General features: G+C 43.1%; 1 protein-coding gene across 2 annotated transcripts in view; it reads right to left on the bottom strand.

Moving 5' to 3' along the window:
* The window catches only part of AMER3 (APC membrane recruitment protein 3), a 37964-nt gene extending 22752 nt beyond the window's left edge, over positions 1-15212 (bottom strand). The window contains exons 1-3 of one of the 2 annotated variants that reach the window (XM_027686121.1): positions 15080-15212; positions 5272-8310; positions 1131-3473 (exon numbers count right to left, since the gene is read on the bottom strand). In XM_027686121.1, coding sequence (XP_027541922.1) covers positions 5290-8289 — 3000 coding nt within the window. In that variant the 5' untranslated portion in view covers positions 8290-8310; positions 15080-15212 and the 3' untranslated portion in view covers positions 1131-3473; positions 5272-5289. Of the gene's footprint in view, positions 1-1130; positions 3474-5271; positions 8311-15079 lie in introns of those variants that run through there. The other variant, XM_027686120.1, reaches the window with a different exon arrangement.
* Between the last annotated feature and the right edge of the window lie 1928 nt (positions 15213-17140).

Below are 17140 nucleotides of genomic sequence, written 5' to 3'. Positions count from 1 at the left end.
GACATTAAACAACACAAGGTTCATAACGCAAATTAGAAACCTTTGAAGTTCCTATGCTTCAGTGAGTTTGGGAAAGGGAGCACTAAACCCAGACATACAGGAGGAGCCACTGTCCAGCTCAGAGAGTGCTGATTAGCAGAAGATTGGAGGTTGGTTACTTCAGATTTCAAAATTCTCCATTTGCTGTGGTTCTGACACTCCTTTTCCAAGCACCTACTGCAGCCCATTGGCAGAGGTGGGATGCAGAGTTGTTTGGAGGCCTCCGTAACTGGCCACAAGTCTCACTTCCCCTTTCTTCCCAACCCTTATACCTTCCTGACCATCTCAGCAAAATGGAAGTGAAGAAGGTCTTCTGCAGAATGGTAACAACTGATTCTTTTAAACAAAAGGCCCAATGCCATGCAGATAATTCTAAGGTCTTCTGTAATCAAACTTATATAGCCCAAACTTGACTTGTATTTTTGCAGTTAAATGTCAGGGAACACACTAAGCCTCTGAATAAGCAGTTAAAGTGTTTGCATTCTGCCTTGACTGCTCCCCATTTCTCACACAGAGGCATTGTGTTTGTTTCCTGTCCCTCAGCCCATCCTGCTGTCCACAAAAACTGTTTTTCCTTTCTTTTTTCCCTTCGTTGCCATCCCCCTGAAAATCTCAAATTTGAGGCTGAAGGAGACTGAGAGCCAATTGCTGCTCTCAGGGTTAAATCTCGTAATCATTCCCCTGGCTTCAAATTTATGCTGGTGCAATGAAGATGAGAATTTAGCTTTCTGTACTGTTGTCAACAGGGGAAAAATAGAGTCCCTCTAAGGCTGTATCCATGGAAACCATCCCGCTGCAATAGCGGGTAAAGCAGCAAATCAATTTCTTCAGTTTTAAAATGAAACACATTATAGTGCATCTGCCATTTGAGGGATTATCTGTGCTGATAACTGGGTGGAAAACCCCTTCTCTAGAAAGTAAGCTGGCAAGAACATTTCTTCCTCCTGACAGAATTCTGATTTTGGGTAGAGTGAGCATTGATGACAAAGTACCATGGAGACAGTACAGCGAGACAGAGCCAAGTCCACAAGCAACAGTGTTTAATGAAGGAGAAAATCGTTTAATTTAGCATTTAACCCAAGTATCTGGGCGCATGGTGACTAACACTCAAATGTATTAGCAGAGGCAGTGACCTGTCACCTCTGTCTCCCTGCTCTTTGCTTGCACAGCACCACATGTGACAAACAGTACATTTGTACCTGGTGGTGCATTTCTCTGAGCAGCAGTGTGTGTGTGGATGTGACTCTGTGTGTGTGTGTGTGGCCGCTGGACTGTCAGATGAGATTTCAGTATCGAGTTCACTGCAACGTGATCTGGGCATCTGACTTTATACAGGTGTATGTTTCAGAGCCAGAGGCACTTCCAATGCAGAAAATGTGCTGGCTGTCTCTGCACTTCATTGTTTTTAAAATTTATCATGTGAGACTTGAGAGATGACCCCTTTGCTGTGCCATGGAGAGAACATGGAAGCACAAGGATTTCTTACACCAGACTTTGAATGTTACCATGCACTTTCCTCCTGTGTGCACAGGGATTCTGCCTTTATTTTTCACCTATTAAGGTATCTCTGGGCATTTTGAAAATTAATATTGTAGTTTATCAGACAATTGCCTATATGCAGATGAGGCTCCACTCTGCTTTTCCTTTTTATCAAATCCAAATATTGCAGTTTGCCTTCCCTATGCCTGACAGATTGAGAAATTATCTGTCTGGAAGAAATGCGACTTTATTTAAGAGAACGGGAATGAAGTTGAACCAGGAAGTAATAAAATTGAACAAGTAGGGAATAAAAAGCATTACAGGAATTGCCTGAACTGCCGGTAGCCCTTCAGTTGGTGAGGATCAGATACACGTTATTCTGTCACCTTGCAATGCCTGGGCTGTATTTCATCTGCTTCTGAATCTCAGTTCCTTGATAACTGCAATCATGCATGCCATACTGTCTCCTTTTATCTACAGCTGCCCTATCTATTATAGCAATCCCTCTTTGATTGACAGTTATGTATTTTTTTCTGACCTGAGGGCAAGCATATTGCAATGCACTCCTTTCAGGCTATCACTGAAACACATCCAAAGTCTTCCACTGGTGCATAATGTGGCAGTTCAGCATTTCAATGAAGTGAGCACATATTATTGGGGGTGCACATGGATTTTGTTGCTTTGCCACATCTACTAGTTAATGGAAGATGCGGTTCAAACCCTATTAAGTTGTAGAAATAGCTCAGTGGTCTGAAATGCTGTTCTTTGCAGAGAGTGTTTTGTTCTACCTGTGTCCAGTTGCTATGATATGCAGTGTTGTCTGTTTGGTTAGTTCCAAAGACTTTAGAGTTGGGAAAGATATCCCAGTGCACTACTTGAGGACTGTTTCCTTGTCGAAGATGACGTTTCCTGCTGAAAAACATCTGGTCAAAAAGCACAGCCTTCTGCAGCTTGTTTTCTATGATCCATGAATGTATAGATCTAAAAATCCTCTCTATATTCAGGAGTTGGACTGCATTCACTAAATCCCAGCCTTTACGTACCGAAGAATGAAAATTATACCTTTCATTGCACTTTCTACTGGTAATTCCCACCTTCTACATAAGCCTTCTATATTCCCACGTAAGGATGCCATTTGCCCCTGGGGTTCCTTTACTGCCAGGGTTCAAATTCCTGGTGAGCTCAGACATAAGACATTTGCAGCTTTCTTTCTAAAATGCCAGGGAAAGGAGAAATGGAGGAGAAGCTGTGACTGGCATTTCTTGTACCATTCTTAATCACAGCCCTGTGTCTGTGTTCAGCAGGGTAGCGAAGCCCCAGAAACCAGGCAGGGCTCAGGGGAACCCTGCACACCAGTTGGAGCAGAGAGGATGGGCTCATCTGTTGCTGTGGGCACTGGGACATGTGGAGATGGACTGGTGAAACCTGGAGATTTTAATGGCTTTTGATACGAGCTTTTCCTGTACCCCGTGACAAATGGCAAGAAAGTTGACCTTCTTCTTCCCACCTCCTTCAGGTCAGATCTGGGAGTCCACGGCAGGAGCAGGGGCTGCATTTGTTCTGAGGAACAAAGCAGGAGCCACTTCTGTATCTGTCGCTTCTCTCACAGCTCCCGAGTGAGGCATTTTAAAGCATTCTTTACGTACAAGCTCTTGGGGTTTGCACAGTCAGGTCCAGCGTAGGAGTGTTTCTCGATGATGTCTGTCTCCATGGATTCAGGGGTGACACCATGTTTGTATATTGCCTCTCTTACACTGCCACCCCCGTGATCAAGGCAAAGATCCTGAGTCATCTTCACAAAGATTTCAAGTTTCCGGCAAACCTGTGGGCCATCTGGGAATGTGGGCAGGAAGAGATACTGCGTAGGAAAACTCGGTCACGTGGTGGTGTTTATATCTGTCACCAGTTCTTTTAACTGTGTTAAAAGCCATTTTAATTATTGTCTAAATTTTTTTCTGTAAGAAATTGTAACAAACATCAAGGCTGCAGTAAAATGATTCCTTGAAATGAGCCCAGTCCTTAAAGTCACTTTATGAATATGCAAATTCCATCTATATTCTGAAGTGCCATTCCTTTTACTGTTAGGTAAACCTCTATCAAAAACCAACAGTTCCCTTTTGGAAAAAACTTGAATTGCCTTCTCTCTCAGACTCCGGTGATGCTGCACCTGTGACCTGTGTCACATCCCTGCCCTGGCAGGTGGTGTCACACAGCAGCTGCCACTTGATACAATGCAAAGAAAGTGCCCCCAGCCCAGGAATGTCTGCTCGTGCTATGTCTTGTTCAGTGTAAAGATACAGTCTGTTACCACTCCTGACAGTCACACAGCTCTGACTCCCTTCTCTGTTTCTACCAGAAAGCAGCTCCTCAAAATTAGAATCCCTTTGCATTCCTAGCCTGCCAAGGCAGGGATATTCTTAGCAGTACCCTGTGGATTAATATTCACAACAATTTAAAAATATCAGGCCATGCATACATTGATCTATTCTTCTAACCTAAAAAAGCTGTGCCTAGCCCTGGTTTCTTACATATACTAGCTGTTAGCACAAACCTTGCCATGCCTGTTACTCAGTTTTTAATTTCAGAAATATCTAAAAGAGGCAAGTAGTTCTAACGATTGTGGTGTGTTCTTGAATGACAAGTTCTGCTAAAAAATCTGGTGACACAAGTAGGTGACTTGCTAGTCAGCAGAAACTTCACAAATGCAGCATTGCTTGCAACAAAAATGGAAAAAACCCCAGAATCACTTCTTTCAGGAGAGGAAGACCTAATTCACTGATGAACAGATTATAACTGAATGATGTGTTAATGAAGGGTATGGAAAACTGACAGTCTGTGGCCCTTAACGTTTTTAGTGGCAACTAAAAAAATGTTGCTCCCTGCAATGGCAGACTTGTTAGTGGGCGAGGTCACTTCCACAATGATATAAATAGCCAAGCGGGTGGCTGAATCTCCACAGACTAGAAAATGTAAGGATGTTCTTGCCTCATGCAGAGAGAAACACTGTCCTTTTTAGTTTGTGCTGCTTAGGAAGCCTTTAGAGATGACCAGAAGCAGACACACTGCTGTGAGCAACAAGAGGCGGAGAAGCGTTATGTTCCCTGTGTCCCTCTGTTCAATAGTGAGCTGTTCCTTAATTCTCTATCCTGGCCTTTGTTGCAACCTCCTCTCCTCTTCCACCACCTCCAAAGGGACCTTCTCAGAGTGCCAGGACTGGGCAGAGTCCAGCCAATCTGTCAGATTTGGCAGGGCACATGATAGAAGATTTACGCAAGTTTTATACTTCTACAAGAATTCCTCTCAGCAGCTGGAGGACAGAGGAGTTCTGTGCTGGCACGGAGTTAGAACAGTGTGTACAGAGGGTACCTGCTCTGGCCCGAAGCCTCACGTGACAGACAAACCTGAACTGGCACAATGGCTGAGTGCTTCATCTGCTGTTTCTTACTCTATGCCAGAAGACAGATTCTGGATCTCCCTGTACTATGGAAGTGTGGTTCAAGGATTTTCAAATCCTTGAGGTGCAGCACAACCCCTATAATCCTTCTCTTGAGAAGCCTGTCAAGCCTTGCATGCGGAGCATGCCTTGGCTTCAGCTCTTCCTGAAGACTGCAAGATCCTTGGCTTTCTTGTGTGACCCCTGCATAGCTTAGAGACCCTGAATACGTCAGACAGCTGCTGTAAGTGTCTCTCAGTGGAAAGGGAACAGATGTTACTCATTTCACATTTAATATCGCACTTCCCGTGAGCACTCACCTTCTCCATGCAGGTGTGTTACTGGTGGCTCCTCGCTGTCACTGCTGCATCCGGGGCTGCTGCCTCTAGGAGAGGGGACAGAATGCTCCCTCCAACCAGGCCCTGGCAGGGGGTCTCTGTGTAAGCCCAGGGCCCTGGGCTGCACTGCTTGACCTCCTGGGGCTGCAGCGAGTCAGCCACAGAGACAGCAGTGCTGCCTGAGAATGTGGCAGGTATGTCTGAGCAGACAGAGCTAAAGAGAGGTAAAAACGTTGGTCTGCTAAGAGATGTTGCAGGGGCAGAGTCACTTGGGCTGAGACCGAAGTCCTTTAAATAGGAGAGTGCTTGATTATCTAGCTGGGCATATTCAAAATTTATCTTGCTTCCAGTGACCTCATTGAGGATTTTTGCTTTACTTTTCTGATCTTCAGAGCAAATTTGCTCCCCATTTTGCTTCAAATACAGACTGCTGGATTGTAAACCTGTCTCATAATTATATTGGTTTGTGCTAGGAATACTGGTGTATTCTGGATTTTGAGCACTGCAGCTGCATTCATTTTGCAACAATAACTTGTTTTTGTACCGAGACATCTTATGAATGATACTGTTCATTTCATTCCCGATGTATTTGTCCTCCAGGTGCTTGTTTTCATAGCTGATTTTTAATGATGCCACCTGTGTTACACAGTGCTCTAAGAGCTGCACTATGTTAGTGCTGCTCTCTGTTGATGTGGGGCTAATGTAGCTCTGGAAATGTCTGAGGGTGAGAGGCTGCGGTGGTTTGTCACAGGAAATAGAGAGAGAGTGATACACTGGCTTGTTTCTGTCCTCCCTCTCAAGGGGATCTAGGAGTGAGGTCGCAGCAGTCTTGTAGGAGTAACATGATTCTACTTCGTGATTATCATCTAATGAAGGATTTTCAGAGCTCTGGGAGCCATTCTCTCTGTTCAACTTTTCTGGCAGCGGGTTTTTAGCTCCAGATGTCTCACATCCCAATGAAATTGCCACCTTCTCATTGTCAGTTGAAGATGTCTGCAGGTTGCCTCTGTTAGCCTGTGATTGTGGTGCATAACTTGATGATCTGGTGGTTTCCACAATCCCAGGCACTGTAGAAAAATCCTTGTGGGGCCTCCCTTCTCTTCCTTGGAAATCCATATTAGATGTGTTTGGGCAGGAGTCCAGGCTGTGATCTCTTTCAGCAATGTTTACTGAAGAGGCCTGGGCTGTGTATTTGCTTTCATCCAAAGACACACATACATTAAATGCATTAGAATCTTCCTTGCTTGGTTTCTCCTGCTGAGCTTCTGTGCTCAGTTCCTGCTCTGGACTGGGACTGGGCAGGACTGATGAATCATTGGACTTTTCTGGCTGTGACTGAGGACTCTGAAGAGAGTCAGGGGAGGAAATGAGTCCTGAGTGTTTTCGCAGCCAGTTTATTATCCCCATAGTCAGTGAGAGCTCAGTATCACAGAGTTTTAGCAAGCATTCTTTGCCTTTCCATGAGCTGTGGAAAAACCCCTGGCTGATAATGTCTAGAGTTGGTTGGGAAGCCATGTTCTCCTCAGCTCCAACGTGAAAGCTGTAAATGGACAGAGGGATCTCGATGGCTTGCTCTGAAATGGTTTCTGATGCACACAAGTCATCATCAAGGACTGGGTTTATTTTGGCTTCATTTGGGTCATAGAAGAGCTCATAAAGGGCATCTCCACTGTAGCTGTCTCTTGGAAATCTACCTGGGACACCAGGGGTCTGAGCTTCCTTCCGTTCATCATCTTGTCCAGGAGAGAATGAGTCATAGTAGCCTTCATCACTTGTGGATGTGGATTCCTGGTTTTCACTTTTTGGTGTTTCTGTTTCTGTGGAGCTGTCTTTGGAATTGTCTCCTTCTTTATCAGGTGACACGTGGGGGCTTGTCACCGATATGGCAGCCTGACTTTTAATCTTTTCTGTGTCAGACCCAGGTATCTTCAGCAGCTTCTTTTCAAACAGAGCACTCTGATGTAGCCGTACTGATTTGTTGATGTTGTCCCAAAACTTTGCAAATTCCACAGTTTCATTCTGGCCAGGAGAGGCCAGCTGCTCCACCCCCCCTTGGAAAGAGCCCATGACGGGGCTGTCTTTGTGCTTGCTTCGCCTCAGCAGAAGGTCTTTGCTGTTCTCCAGCTCCAGGTGAGCAGAGCTCTCATCAGCAAAGATTTCCCCACAGCCGGTGAGGGAGTCAAAGCTCTTCAGGGAGGCAACATCTTCACACAGGGCATTGCAGCAGTCATAGGAGGAGTCAGACTGCAGTTCACTGTCTGAGCAGTCCTGTGACAAACAATCAGCTGCAAATGTTTCTCCAGTTTTGAAGAGATACTTCGCAAGACGCCCAGGCAACTCACTCTTGCAACCTGGAGAGGACAGGTTCTTGTCCTTCTCAACCAGAAATGTGAGGCTGTCTGACTTATTTTTTCTTATATGAAATATATCTCTGAGCCCTTTCTTAGATCTCTTGAGGGAAATCCTTTTCCTAGGAATGGTTTTTGCGACAGCTGGTACAAAAGGCATCTGCGGCACAAAGTTCCTGTAATCAATCATCTGACTGCTGCAGGCAGACTGGCTGGGGCTGACCACACACTCCTTCTTACTGCTGGAGCTGGACATCCCTGAAAAGCTGATGCTGTTGACAAGTCTGCCCTTACCCTTTCCAGAAAACCCCTCCTCACATGCCCTGCTGCTGGGGCTGCAGTGCCCTGCTTTGTCTGCCTCAGCAACGCACTCGTGGGTTTTACTCTTCCTTACAAGTTTGTAGGAGGACCCAGATGATTTTTCCAGGCTGTGGTCACCAGCTCCATTCTTTGTTGCTCTGGTAGAAAATCTGTAGTTCTTGTGGGTGGCCAAACATGCCAGCTGGACTTCAGCCACACTTTGGTTTCCCTCCAGAGCTGCCTTTTTGTCCTTTCCCATCTCATCTTTGTTGGTAGGAGCTGTATGCACTGGTGGCACTTTCTCATGTTGCACACTGGATTTTATGAAGGTCTTTCCTCTCTTGAGCTCCATGCTGCTTCCTCACATCTGTTTCTGGAAGAAAACAGCAGAACACAACTACTGTGAGGCTGGTGGCTAGCACTTGTAAATTTGGAAAGCAACTGGAGAACAAAGGGAGGGATATGAAGCATTATGGAGTTGGGTTTGTCTGTCACTGGACATTTCCATCACTGAGTCCTGGTACTGCATGACAAACAGATTGAGTGAAGCTGAAGGTGTGTTGGCTGGAAGATCCAACAAGGAGAAGACAGTGCACATTATGGACTGGTAGCTGAGGGTCAGAGAACAGTTTGTATGTTAGAAATAAGGGGGATTGGACTGAGGATTATGACTTCAGTATGGCTTTTAACAAGATAGAGGTCCTGTTCTGAAAGTAGAAGAGGCATCAATGAAAAACAACTCCTGAGAAACTTTACCATGCAAGTGCGTGCATAAGGGAGGCAGCAGCTCATAAATCTGTGTGTTTGAGAAGGACAGAGAGCTCAATGTGGGAAATCTCCTCAGAAAATGGATCAAACATTTGACACATGATGCTCATTTTATAATAAAATAATCCTTACCTGTGAATAGAAAATCCATAAACCTTGGGACTACTTTGGAAAGGAGCTGAAACTGAATTACTGGGTTTGCTTCACTTCCTCCTGAACATAATGGAACATTTTCTGCAGTAATACTTTTATTGTCAAAAGTCAAAAATGCCATATTGAAAAATCACTGTTAATTATGACGGAAGAGTCATCTCCAATTCACAAAGAACAGTGTAGCACACAGAGGCATTGGCACATTGAATCTGCACTGTGCATTGATTAGCTACTTCTAAAAATACTCTAGTACCTGTATCAATGGCAGTTTCAGGCTCTGCCTATATGGTTTAGTATTGAACCTGTTTTATGTTTTCATTAATCTATTTAGTCATTAATTATTTTAGCCATGTTGCTTTCAGCTTTCCAGCAGTTATTTCATAAACACGCCTGATCCTTTTCTGCCTTGTATCAACTTGAATATTGAGTAAGTCAGTGGAGTTACATAAAGGTAGGTCAGGGAAGAAGCAAACACTTCCTAAAAGCTGTTAGAAAAAACAGATCTTTACTGAATGGGAAGCAGGACAGTAACTCCAAGCCCTGTTCTTGAAAGAACGTGCTTGGATCTTTCCTTAGTGAAATCTCAGTTAATGATTTATCTTGTTTTGAATTGTTTAGACATAACTAAACAGTTGGAGACACTGAATGGGAGATTTTAAATTCAGCACCAAGCCAAGCCTTTGTACTCCTAAAGTAGAACTTAAAGCACTCTTCAGTCTACCTGGAACTACAGCAGCTGTCTGTAGCCTCCAGAGGCTTTCCAGTTGCCAGGGCTTGCTCGGAATGTCCACACTCTGACCAGCACCTCATAAGATGCAGATCTGAGAGCTGTCACCCACAGCTCTGCTCCAGCTGGCAGATCAGTGACAGCCCATTGCTCACAGAAGCTGCAAACTAGCAGGTGATTAGCAATATTTACAACTAAATGTAGGTCAACAATAAAAGGCAGAAAACTTAAGACTAGGGTGTGACTATTTGACATGCTCTGGAAAACATGGTGGGTGGTGATAGATGGGTGTCTGTCAGTATGATTGAGATGTTGGCACATTTATTTGCGCTTGGGGCTGCGTGTGAATGTTGCAGAGCATTCTTAATGGAAGCCAGTAAACATTTTACTACACTGTCAGGTATTTGGAGTTCACTGATGCTGCGGGAAACTTGTTTTGCATATTTAGAAATAGGTCACTGGGACAGGATTACACTCCTTCTGAAAAGCAAGGTGTGATCGACAAGAGATTCAGTGCGTAGAACTCCGGCAGAGTCGTGAAAACAATCAGAAACGGCTGATGCAAGACCAGTTATTAATATCCCAAAAATGAAGCGCCTGACATCTCAGTCCTTTGCAAGTGTAGAAGTAGGTACTGTGTCCCTGTGGGAAGCTCCTGGTGCTGCTGAGAAGCTCCTTAGAGGTCTGTGACATGGCAAATGCCAGCCTTATAACAATGTTATGTAGAACTCCTTGAAGTCCTGCAGCTGTTTCTGCCCATTCTGAGTATTAAGCAAGGGTCACTTTTGTAGGATATTGCATACTTAGGAACTTTATCTGTAGATGCATTAAAAAGGCTTTTAGAGGTGGATTTATTTATTGTCAACTATGAAATGTAGTAAAGCTAAGAATTCAGGATATTATTAGATAATCTTTGTAATAAAGTAATGTTTGATCTGAATTGTATCTCCCTTATAAGAAACACGGTGGATGACCAGTTTGATAATTGGGTCTAGAAACTTTAAGGCTTGTTCTTTTTTTTTTTTTTAATAGATTAGATGAATAGTTTTAACATGAAAGCCCAAATGGCCTGAATAACATCTATACTGAGAATATATGTAGTATAATAATGTAAGGTACACTGATGGTAGCCTGTGCTACCTTTTCAGGTTCCTCTGATGGGGGAAAAAAGTGTTAGATGTCATTTAGATTTTGTGGGATTTTTGTTTGGTTTGGGCTTTCTAATATCTACTATATATATAGCCACCAACTTTGTGTTCTGATTATTTCATGTCTCTATTTGATCCCATATATTCTTTTCCCTAATATTCCCACAGGATTCATGCCAGACTTAGTATCTAGTTCATTGTGTCATCTTGCTTATTCTGTTTTAAGACTGTCTCATCTTTGGGAATCTTCCACATTAAAAATGTTATTATGAATGAACACCAAGAAAAGGAAGACCCCCTCAGTCAATTCTTTGAGGGCTCTTCAGGACAGACTACCAGGGTCTGTAGAATTTTAAAAACCTTTGTAACTTCCCATACGATGAGTTCCTCTTCATCCTCACATGACATAAATTATCAATGAGCTTCTTCCCAAATACAGAACAAATGTTTATGTGATGATGTTCTCTTTCTATATCTTACATATAAATATAGATATATTTTTTAGCCCTTTTGGTTGTAATGGACTACACCATGATATCTATTTTTTGTCTTTGCAGGGACACAAGTTATATCTCTAACCCCAGAAGCTGTACCAGTGAAGTCACAAACAGATTAAAGTGCTGTAAGGGAAAGTTACCCTCCAGTGCTTATGTAAAGCTAATCAAAATTCTATGAAAAATTATTCTAGGCATTTAAAAAGTGGTACATTTTCTCTGGGATTTCTTGACCCTTGCACTCAGCTACACTATTGCCTGTCTGCTCCTTTTTAATTATTCTCCTCTTGGACTTAACTTGCAGTATATCTATTCTTCCACGGGGATAAAAGACATATGAGGGACTGATTTCCACCTTTGTAAAGGAAATACAGTTTGCAATTAAAATCACTATGAAAAACAGAAACCTGTGGAAACCAGCAGTCAGTCTACTGAGACTACGTTATCCTGTTTTGAACAGACTCTGGATGTTTTCTTTGGTGATGAAACTTGACCTCTTTTTTAGTATCTGTGAAATTACTTGTCCAAAATACATGGGTTTAAATAGAGGACATCCTTGAATCTTGTACTGGGCTGCAGTTGTCATTTACAACAATGTTAGGTGCAGCAGCATTGAGACTTCCCATCCACAGTAAACAGTACTTTTATCTGGCTTGATCATACCAGCTTCTCACTTTTAGGATTTCACAGGTGTCTAAGCAGGCAATTAGGTCTGGATTTTGGGTTTATACTATAATGGAAATAAGATTTTATTTTAAATTTGGATAATATTGCTCATAAAACGCAGAGATACTTCATGTTCAAACATACACCATCTGTGACAGCCTTTTCATAAACTCTGAAGGCTTTACTGTATCTGTGATTCATCTAAAAGTAAATGAAAGTTTTAGAATGGAAAGATGAACACATTCCTGTGGGCTGAGGAAACTTGGTTTTAGGACAGTCAAAGCAATTGCTTATGGTTCTGGGTTATGAGGACCTGAACAAGACTGAATTAGGTAACTGTTCTGGTTAATAAGAGCCATATTCAGATGGCCTAAATTCTACCTAAGTCCAGGTCAACAGGCAAGGGCCAAAGAGGAGTGCAGTGGAACCAGATGTTCCTTAGGAAAATGGGTGGAAGGAGGATTCAAACTGTCCAAATATTGCCTCTGTCATGTGGGTCAAAGAGAGCGGTCCCACTTGCCTCTGTCCATGGTCCCCACAGCTTTCTGCCAGACTCAGCTGTTTACAAGTTTCCTTCTGTGCTGGAATGGGGGAAACCTTGCTTTGGGTTTTGAGCTGGTGTCAAAATTGATATCTTATATCTTACTAGCTGGAAAGTTTTGTTTAGGTTATCTTCTAAGGAAAGCTAGAATATCAGTCCTCTTACATGGAACACTAGGAAGATCATCCAACTGGGAAAGCAGAAGTATCTGCTTCAGTGTGATTGCATGGATAGAAATAATAGTGTTTCAAAGAGTAAATTTAGATGAACTGGCTTCAGCAGGTTTGGATCAAGAATAATTTTGCTTAAGCAGCAAAAAATATAATTAAAGTTCATTTATTCCAAAATCTTATCAGGTGTCTAGCTTGGACACTCTTGTTTGTTTGATGTGCAATTTATATATAACTGTCTCTCTTGGAGATAGAAATAAGTAAAATTCAGAATACAGTGTTTTTGCAGGGGAGATAGGAGTGTTCTTTCTTACATTTAGATCATGCTTACAATTGACAGGTGGTGGAGTTGGTGCCTTGCTGTCTCTTGTGAAGCAGAATTCTGCATCACTTGGCATCTGAATTTCACCTCCCTCCAAGCATATTGCTTTTATTAAATGAAAGAGTTGATAAACTTCGAATACTCTTCTAGCTTTTCAATTTAAAAAGAAGGAAAACCTCTCTTTGGATTGTTTTTATGTTTCAGGATGCAAGTTTGGAGTGAGTCCAAAATCCCTTTTCCACAAGTGGCTTCATATCAATCAGACTTAAGATGCTGAGTATCAGAGGTACCTTTGAAAATGTTACCCTGCTTTCCCCTCAGAAACAGTAGCATAATTAAATTTCCTGAAAACATTTATCTGATTTGGGCATTTGGACATGAATTATGCTTAAAATGGATGCATTTTAAGATGAAAAGTTTTTTTAAAATATTTCCTGAGAAATTGTGTGATGGGAAAGGCAAAAAGAATGGAGTGCTCGGGAAGGCTCTCCCTTCCTATGCCCAGTTAACATCGGGAGGATTTTTGCTGTGCACCAGTTGGAAGTCCTAAAATGCAAAACCAATCAAGCTTGAGGTGGTGAAAGCCACAGCTACTTTCAAAGTCAGTGGACAATACTAATTTTTAATGCTTAGGATCTAATCAGCAATGCATAAAGAACAGCTGGTGCTCCCAGTAAAGGAGGGGGGGATATTTTTTGAATAAGACTGTTTATTTGCAGTCAAAAACATTAACTCTCTATCTCAGAAGATAAAAGTTAATAGTGGAAATACTTGCTAATGATAATGAACATATATTCCATTCTGTTAATTTGATTTTTAATTGCAAAGCAGAAAAATGCTTTCTTGCTCGAGGGTAGTGATACCCTCCCTGCAGTTATTGTAACGCTGTTTTCTAGTAAGCAAATAAATGTAACTGTTCTTCTGGTAAAAACCAAAGAGGATTTTAAAGCAGGGCTCATCTTCTCCCTTAAACTGATTACTCTGCCACTATCTCATCTCCATTATAAAGCAGAAAAGAAGAGGGTGGGAAGGATGGAGGATGTAATCAGGGACAGTCATCATTCAGGAAACAGCAGAATGTTTATTTTTAAAGGCGGCTGTGTGACACACAAACCTGCATTGAGATCATGCCTCTCCTCAGGAGGAGTACTCTTGTCATCCTTAGTGCCTGGATCTTATCATTCCCCTTAACCATTTGTCTCTCTTGGCTAACCCAGGATGCCTAATTCCTTGCATATACATTTAGGTCAGGCAATGGCTTTCTCGTGAAGAACCAGCAAAAAGCACATTGGTGGGTTTTTTTCTTCAGCCTTAGTTCCAATGAGCACACAAAGTAAAATCTTACACTCCCCCAGCAGAATACTAGAAAGATGTGTCGTTAAATGCATAATCTTATTAGCAATGTGCTATAGGGGAGTCTGAACCTTCCTTTAAGCCCTGACAACTGTTTCATGAAGCTCAGGATTTTTCATAGTAAAATTAACCACGTTTCTACTCCCAGCACACTGTCCTGCTGTGTGCTGACAGGAGGGATCCCTGGGGGCACAGCAGCACCCACTGCTCCCCCCAGTCCTGCCCATGTGGGGCACCCAACTGCTCCCCCCAGCCCCATGGGGTGTACAGCGTGGCAGAAGGAGGCTGAGACCATGACAAAAGGAGGCTCCTTCTCTGACAAAACCTCTGCACCCCTCATTCAGTTTTCTTCTCTACCTGAGGGTGAAAGAAACGTAACTGCTTGAATTATGCCATGAAAAAGGGCAGCATCAACTCCTGCCCAGGGAGCTGTCGAATCATCACTGTATTGCTGGGAGAAGGCAGCAGAGCAGAAATTTCCACTGGGTACCTGAGAAGGAAACAGGGCATTTGTTCTTGCCCTGGCCAGCAGCCTGTTGGTACCAGACAGCAAAGTGTTAATGCTGACAGCTTTGGCTGTCCTCTGTAATTTTTTGCTTTAAAAGGACATAGGATGCGCATTCATATAAACACAGGCACACACTTGTCAAATGTATGGAAAAAGAAGTAAAAAACAATGCTTCAAAAACAAGCAGTCATCCCAAAATCACAGTCTCTCAGAGTGGCTGTGAGTGTCAGAGCAAAGAAAATGCCATTGCACCAGAGCTAACAATAAGAGAGATCATGAAATTCCTACTCACCATGTTTTATCACTGAGCAGAAATCCTCTGTCTCCTTGCTTCTGAGGCTGGTCTTTATCCAGAGGCTCCTGTGATGCTTTTCAGACTCTGAGGGGCTGGACCACTGCTGCTCTCCAGTGTTACTCTCCACCCCCTATCTTTTCCTCCTCCTTCTTCCTTCATCCCCACCCCCTCATTCCTCCTGCTTGTAGCTTTTTTGTACCTTATATAGATTCTAAGCTTCCACATGTAGCTTGATATAGGAAAGATGCTTATTTCAGCCGTCTGCTGGAATAAGGGAAATGCCTCCACTGCTTTAGGAATAAAAGCCCAGAAGGTAAGCTCGGGAATCCTGAGCCAGCATTTTGGTTCCCCTCTGTATGACTGCTTATTAAACAGGGAGGAACACATCCAAATTAATTTCATTTCTCACGTGCTGTTTTGTTTCTGACTAGGATTCAGGAAAAGTGAACCTAATGTGTCTTAGTTTAGTGAGAAGCTTCACTTGCAGTGTGTGCAGATTATTGGACTGTGCCACCCTTTGCAGGATTTGTGTTAATGCTGAAGTTGGAGAGAATTTCGTGTGGGAGCAAAGTGGTGTAAAGGGAAAGAGTGAATATTTCTGCTGCCCAAAGCTGGAGTGCCTGGTGTGAGCCTCACACTGCCTACCACAAACACCATTTATCAAATTCTCCTTAAGGTCAGTCCAGCTTCTGCTTCAGTGTGCAGTGAAGGGAACATCTGATATTACAGTCTGATATTACATCATTCTTTGTTATATCTTTGTATATATATCTCTTCTGTCCCCACATCGCAGCAGAAAGGGTCAAAAGCCTTAACCTGCTACCTGTTCTCATCTTCCTTTTCACCGTGTGCTTGAACTGAACCTTGGAAACGGGGGAGGGAAGGAGCTTGAACTTTTGTGCTGTCTAAGCTTCTGAAGCTGAAAATCAGTCTGTTAACTTAAAAGCAGGCAGAACAGAGTGCTCCTGCTCTGAGTGTCAGCCAGTAAGCCACTCAGGTGCCCCTGATGGTAGAAACTGAAAAATTGCATATTGGAAAAACACTCCTGGGTTCAGTCCAACCTGCAACAAGTAGAAAGCCCATGTGTGACTTCACCAAAAGACTGGTGGGAGGAAAGAACAAGCTGTGATTGAATCCTACTAGCTCTGGCAAGTAGATTAAAAACAATCATGAGAGAAAATACATTAATTAGAAATAGATCTGATGTTTTTTATTCTGCATGAGATATTTGTATTAATATAGGAGAAAGCCTTTCTTCATGATGGGTATGTGAAGCCACCAAGTTTTCAGGTAGTACATCCTTGCTCTGCAGTGATGGCGCTTTTGAGAGCCCCCACTTTGTGCACTCTGTTTTGGAATGAGGGAACCTATAAAACATTGCAGTCCTTCTTTGTTCAAAGTAAAATCAAGGCTTGTTAGAAATGGTGATAAACGTGAGAGTCACTGTTGTCACCTGTGCCCCAGGTGGCCAAGAAAGCCAATGGCACCTGGCCTGTATCAGCAGTAGTGTGGCCAGCAGGACCAGGGCAGTGACTGTCCCCTTGTACTCAGCGCTGGTGAGGCCACACCTCGAGTGCTGGGTTCAGTTTTGGGTCCCTCACTGCAGGAAAGACATTGAGGTACTGGAGCAGGTCCAGAGAAGGACAGCTGAGATGGTGAAGGGTCTGGAGCACAAGTCTGATGAAGAGCGGCTGAGGGAGCTGGGAGTGTTTTGTCTGGAGAAAAGGAAGCTCAGGGGAGACCTTATCACTCTCCAGCTATCTGACAGAAGACTGGAGTGGAGTGGGGGATCGGGCTGTTCTCCCAGGTAACAAGTGACAGTGTTGGAAATGGCCTCAAGTTGTGCCAGGGGAGGTTTAAATTAGATATTACAAAAAATTTCTTCACCAAATAACATTCTTCATCAAAAGCAGCTTCTGTGATGAGAGAACTTGAGATTTTAGGATGTTTACTTCAGGATGCCCATATGGACAGGCAATTCCATCTTTAGAGCCTGTTATTTTGCTTTATCAGGGAAGTGGCCTAAATCCATTGGCCATCCATAGCTATAGATATCCA

The sequence above is a fragment of the Neopelma chrysocephalum genome, unplaced genomic scaffold (genome assembly GCF_003984885.1).
Source record: "Neopelma chrysocephalum unplaced genomic scaffold, ASM398488v2 Primary Assembly neopelma1_70, whole genome shotgun sequence".
NCBI classification, from domain to species: domain Eukaryota; kingdom Metazoa; phylum Chordata; class Aves; order Passeriformes; family Pipridae; genus Neopelma; species Neopelma chrysocephalum.
This window is presented reverse-complemented; position numbering and strand designations above follow the sequence as displayed.